Genomic DNA, 6238 nt, shown 5'->3' on the forward strand with positions numbered 1-6238 from the left:
AATTACCTTGGCAGTAATTAGCGACCCAGCAATTAGCAGGAGCCCCCCAGCCCCTGCCGGCCCTGCCCTCCCGCCTGACCCAGGCAGCAGCTCCAGGGGATGCTCGAAGGCCTTAATGAAGCCAGGCAATTAGCAGCCCCCGGGGGACACCATGGCGCCAAGCGGGCGGGCGCCCTTTGCTCGGTTCCAGGGGTTCCCGTCTCCACCACGGGGCCATAAACCGGGGAGCGGTCAGAGGGCGTCGAGCGGCAGATAACGGGACGAGGCCTTGTCCCCGCGCCACGCCTCGGTCACCTGCTGCCTTACTCACCCGTCCCCTCCCTGTGTGACGGGGACCTGGGGGGTGAAACCCTGGGGGACCCAGTGAGGAGAGGCTCATCTGGAGGGTGACAGGGGTGACTGACACCCTCACCGTGGGGTGGTGGGGAGGGATGAACACAAACCGTAGGGAGTTCAGCCCCACAGACGGCCACAGGAGGAAACCGAGGCAGGGAGGGCGCAGGCAGCCCTGGTGGCAGGCGCAGGCAGCAGGACCTGGGTGTCCGGGCCAGCCCTGGCCGCAGGGAGCAGAGGGGACCAAGGTTTGTTGTGGAGGAAACCGTAAGTGGTAGAGTGCCAAGTCAACATATTCCCCGGATGTTCTCAACACCTATAAAATGTGATTAATGCTGATACACTCGTCTGAAAAAAAGGGAAATCGTCCCTAAAAATGGGTGAAAGTTCACGGGCAGCAGAGGTGCCCGGACTTCGCTCACCAGCCCCAGGCCCCTCCTGCCCCGCTTGGCGGAGGAGGACAAAAACATTTGGCTAATGAGTTACGGAGCGCAGCGGGTCCATCCCCAGGGCGGCCCTGCCATCGCTCACCGCCGTCCCCAATCAGGGATGGGAGATTTTGCAATCAGGGACGTTATTTCTGTGCAGTTGGAGTTTAAACTTTGCCACTCGGGTCAGGGCACTACGGAGGAGGAGGAGGAGGTGGCGGCTGGGCTCGGTGTCTACCCCGCTGCCCTGCGACCGAGTGGGTTGAGAAGACAGGACAGGTCTTTGGGAGTGGGATCTGACACAGGTATGTCCTGGCTGCCAACGCTCAACGGGGTCCCTCTGCCTGATAGTCCCACAGGGCCACCAAGGCTCATTGGAAGGGCTGAGGATGAAGGACAGGGTGCAGTAAAGCTCCTTGCCTGGGTTGGCCAGCCAAACATCACGGTAATGACAACCGTCCCCAAACCTGGCTTGAAGGACACTTGAGTCTGTCTTTAATAGGGTGGGAAGGGCAGTTGGGTGATGGGTTGGGTGGCTGGGGGAAGTGGGTTGGGTGGTGGGTTGAGTGGTGGGTTGGGTAGTTGGGTGGTGGGTTGGTCGATCGATCAGACAGACAGTTGCCTGATCATTCAGTTGACCAGTGGGTTGGTTATTTGGTCAGTCGGTCGGTTGGCCAACAGGGTTGACCATTTGGTCTGTTTCTTGATTGGTACATTGCTTTGGCTGGTCAACCGGTTTGTCACTTGGTCAACTGATTGGTCAGCTGGTCAGTTAGTTGGGTTGTCAGTCAGATGATTGGCCAGTTGGGCCACTGGTCAGTTGGCCCATTGGTTTTCTCCAAGCCCGGGGTCTCGAGCACTGCCTGGGGTGGCAGTGACAGAGCAGGGCTGAGTCCCCTCCTTGGGGCTGGCCGGTGGCAGCAGTCTCCTCCCCCTCCGCTTGCCACCCAAAATGATTAACCTGATCTTCCGGAGCGGTCACGCACATGGACAGGGCTGGATGGGGGAGGTGACCCAGCCCTTGGGTCTGGGCGCTCATTGCGCTCCTGCACTTGGGGGGCACAGTGGGGCTGGGGCTGCTTGGTGCCTGTGGAGAGCCCCTGGTTCTGCAGTTCTCTTGGGGGAAAAAATAGAGGATTTGGGAGTTTCAGCTGCTGGAAGGAGACGGGGGGGTGCCATTGCCGTGCCCCTGAGTCCCTGCATGCCTGTGCTGTCCCTCCCGCAGGTAGGGCTTTGCCAGATGTGCCCACATGTGCTCACATACAGGTGCTGGCGCATGCGTGTGCACGTGTTCACGCACCCATGTCTGCGTGGGCACACACGTGCACATTGCGCGGTCGTGTGGTTGCATGGACACGCAGCTCTGCACACGCGTGTGCCAGCCTGGCCTCGTGCATGCATCCACATGGTCACACGCATGCACATGTGTGTAGATACACCTCCCCATGGTCTCGCACACATGTGCCCGTGCCCAGACGTGCACCCCGATTTGGGGTGTTCCTGGGGCTGGGGGGAGGGGGGGGAGGGTTGGGGGGCAATCGCGGGGACTGGCTTATGGACCTGACCTTGCCATCTTGCAGCCATGGCCTCTGGCGTGGGCAGCCTCGACAGCCTCGACCTGCTGGACCTCCTCTTCGACCGCCAGGATGGGATCCTCCGTGGTGTGGAGCTGGGGACGCCGCTAGGCACCTGGCACGAGGACGGGGTGAGTCTCCCAGGCTGAGGGGTCCCATCACCACCTCATCCCTGGCTCTGGCGGGACAGCCCTGTCCCCACGCCTTGCCCGAGAGCTGGGACCACCCCACAGCGCGGGCAGCTCCTGTGGGAACCCCACGGTGACAGGCACCCGTGTCCCCACAGCGTGTCCAGGACAATGAGGACTTCCTCAGCTCCATCCTGGGCTCTGGGGACTCAGTATCAGATTCACCCAGCTGGTCCCCAGCTGCCAGCGACAGTGGGGTCTCTGAGGACCCCCCCTCCGACCAGCTCGACAGCCCCCCCAGGTGCTTTGACAGGGGTCCCAGCGAGGTCCTGTACCCCTATGCCAACGCCTGCCGAGCTCTTCCTGTCCCAGGGGGGGGCAGGGTCCCACAACCTGATGTCTCCATCGACCTGGGTGAGCCATGAGGGAGAGACTGGTCAAAGGACCAGGCTGGGGGCACTGGAGGGACTGGGGAGGACTCTGGGGGACTGTAGAGGACTGGGGGACAACTGGGGAGCTAAGAGGGGATGGGGGAACTGGGGTCTCTCAGGTATAATGAGGAAATTAGGGGGACTGGAGGGAACTGGGAAGACTGGGGAGAACTGGGAGGTATGGAGTACTGTGGGGGGAGCTCAGGGACATGGGGAGAGTTTGGGAACTGGGGTGAACTGGGCAGACTGGTGTTGGTGGGGGAGACTGGAAGAGGAGGGAAGTTTGGAGGGACTGGGGGTGTTGAGGTGGGCTAAGCAGCGTCGGGTGTTCTGGGGGGACTGGGACAGGAGCAGAAGGACAGTCTGGGGGGACAGAGTCCGGGGCCACTGGACTGGTAGGTGGCAGCAAGGCACCATAGCACTGGGGCCATGGCAGGGGTGAGGGTCCTCCCCTGGGGATACTGGGGGACACAGGACTGCTGACAGCCTCTGCTTTCCCCTCACCCAGACATGTGGCACCCCGGCTTCTTCCTGGAGGAGAGCCAGGACCTGCCCGTGGTCTCTCCACCCGCATCCTGCACCCTTACCGTCAAGGACCTGCTGCTCTCGGGCAGCTCTGATGCTGTAAGTCCCCGCCTCTGTGTCCCCGTCCCTCCTGGTCTCCAACCTTGTCCCTTCCTGGACCATGACCCCATCCCTGTCTTCATCCTCATCCTCATCCCTGTCCTTTCTGGACCACAATCCATCCCATCCTCACCCTGAAGCACAGTCCCATCCCCATCCTTGTCCCTTTGCCCATCCCTCCCTGTTCTTGTCCCCTTCCCTGGATCACGGTCCCTTTTCTCCCCATCCCTGCCCCTTCCTGGACCATGATCCCCTCCCCATTCCTGTCCCCATCCCACTCTGTCCAGTCCCCACACTTGTCCCCTTTCCATGGTCCTATCCCTGTCCTTTCCTGGACCATGATCCCGTCGTTGTGGTCCCCACCGTGGTCCCTGGGGTCAGGCGTGGGGTGACCCCGCCGCCCAGGGCCGTCACCCACCGATGGCCCTGCAGCAGCCACAGGTGCCCGGCTCCCTGCTGAGGCAGAGCCAGGGGCAGTTCCAGGAACTGGTGCTGACAGAGGACGAGAAGAAGCTGCTGGCGAAGGAGGGGGTGTCCCTGCCCACGCAGCTGCCCCTCACCAAGGTGGGTCCCACCATGCCTGGGGAGGGTGCGGAGTTGGGGGGGGTCCCAGCCCCAGCAGCCCTGACCCCCCCTGTCTCCCCCAGTATGAGGAACGGGTGCTGAAGAAGATCCGGCGGAAGATCAGGAACAAGCAGTCGGCTCAGGAGAGCCGCAAGAAGAAGAAGGAGTATATCGACGGGCTGGAGAGCCGGTACGGCCCCCAGACCCCTGCTGCAGGCACGGCTGGCCAGTGGTGGGCATGCTGCTCCCTGCCAGCCCCCCCAGCTGTTTCACACCCCCCTGACTTCATCCCCCCCTCCCTGTCCCCCAGGATGTCAGCCTGCACGGCCCAGAACCAGGAGCTGCAGAGGAAAGTCCTGCACCTGGAGAAGCAGAACTCGTAGGTGTTCCCGGGGCAGGATGGGGACAAGAGGGGGTAGGATGGGGCTGGGACTCCCCTGTTCCCCCTGGCCAGACCTGCTGGGGGGCAGGAGGGATTTGGGGGTGTTCACGGGCTCTCGCTGTCCCCAGGTCCCTCCTGGAGCAGCTGAAGAAGCTCCAGGCCCTCGTGGTACAGTCAAGCAACAAAGCAGCGCAGACGGGAACCTGCATCGCGGTGTGTGGAGCCCCCGACCCCGCCCCCAGCCTCCTTGCTTCCAGGGAGGGAGGGAGGGAGGCTCAGACCCACGGAGATGTGCTGGCAGGGGTGGACGGAAGGGCAGACAGAGGGATGGACGTGTGCTAAGGCAGAGGGGTAGATGCTTCAAGGATGGATGGATGGATGAAGGGATGGATGAAGGGAGGGAGGGAAGGAGGGAGGGAGGGAGGGAGGGAGGGAGGGAGGGAGGGAGGGAGGGATGGAGGAAGGATGGATGGAGGCGCTGTCAGGGGCACTTGCACAGGGAGGGATGCAGGGACACAGTTCTGGTTCTGCCACCAGCCCCCGCTCGAGGAGCCGTGTCCCAGAACCTGGTCTCTCCCCTCCACCACTGCGCACGGTAACGTCCCCTCTCTGTCCCCAGGTCCTGCTGCTCTCGTTTGCACTCATTGTCTTCCCCTCCATCAGCCCCTTTGCCCCCAGCAGGGCCGAGGCAAACGGCGACTTCGGACCTGTGCGAGGTGAGGGCTGTGCTGTGGCTGCGCCGGGAGCTCCGGGCACTGGAGCGGGCCCTGACCCTCCTTTGCAATTAGTTTTCTCCAGGTCCCTGCACAATGTGGCCGCCTCCCGTGTGGCTTACACACAGCCCCAGGCCGGGGATGAGAAGGCCCTGGAGCCGCTGTGGTCTGAGCGCCTCGGAGAAGACCCCGAGACCCTGCATGAAGCTTTCGGTGGCCACGCATTCACCTCACGCCCGGACAAAGTCTCCCCCCGTAACAGCACGCAGCCGCTTGCCTCGGAGGGGCTGAGCCACAGGGATGGGGATCAAGCCGACACCATGTCTGGGGACAGCACCGCGCCGCACCATGGCATGGCATCGCTGGCTTGGACCAAGGCTGGCCACAGCAGGCCCGGAGCCGGCTGAGGAGCTCTAAGCAGCACCCAGGGACCACGGGGGATGCGATGGGGTGGCTCAGCACCCCATCCCCTATGGGATGAGCCCTCGGGGTGGCCCCTCTAGGATCTGCCTCCAGGGGTGGGCAGATGCTGGATCTGCTTGGCTTTGCTTGTATCTGTGAACTGGGACGATGAGACCGGTTCCCACTGGCCTTACTGGGAGGGAAGGGGCTACTCCTGGCCCCTGGGTGCAGCAGGAGTTGTGGAAGGGACACAGGGTCGCTCTCAGGATGGGAATGAGGGGCCCTGGGCTGGCTGGCTATTGATGTTGCAACTGGTTTGGTTTTTTTTGTTTTTTTTTTTAAGCTTTATTTTAATCTCTAAATAAAAAGTATTTTGGAAAAAAAATCCACCTGCTTTAGTTTAATGCAGGGTGACCTAGAGGGTTTCAAGAACCTTTGGGCCGGGGCCGCCTTGAGCCCAGCTGCCGTGACACAACATCAGTGTCCAAGAGAGCTGGAACACACATCCAGCGCCAGCCAAGGGCTGCCCCGGGCACAGCAGGAGGCAGAGGGGAGGGCGGGGGGACCGGGGCACCATCCCCCAGCCCTGCGCCAGGCCAGGATTCAGCCACCACCCGTCCCCTTCCCTGCCACCACCCAGTGACATCCCCCCATCACCA

At 62.5% G+C, this 6238-nt stretch overlaps 1 protein-coding gene across 1 annotated transcript; it reads left to right on the forward strand.

The window, feature by feature from the left end:
- The first annotated feature begins 947 nt into the window (after positions 1-947).
- Positions 948-5964, forward strand: CREB3L3 (cAMP responsive element binding protein 3 like 3). Its single transcript, XM_074565483.1, is given in 11 exon segments — positions 948-1066; positions 2342-2466; positions 2622-2877; positions 3403-3518; positions 3951-4082; positions 4166-4272; positions 4393-4461; positions 4593-4677; positions 5084-5180; positions 5253-5571; positions 5573-5964. Coding segments are annotated over 10 exon segments (1326 nt in total). The 5' UTR covers positions 948-1066; positions 2342-2343; the 3' UTR covers positions 5595-5964.
- The last annotated feature ends 274 nt before the right edge of the window (positions 5965-6238 follow it).

This window comes from Larus michahellis, chromosome 23, assembly GCF_964199755.1.
Source record: "Larus michahellis chromosome 23, bLarMic1.1, whole genome shotgun sequence".
NCBI classification, from domain to species: Eukaryota; Metazoa; Chordata; class Aves; order Charadriiformes; family Laridae; genus Larus; species Larus michahellis.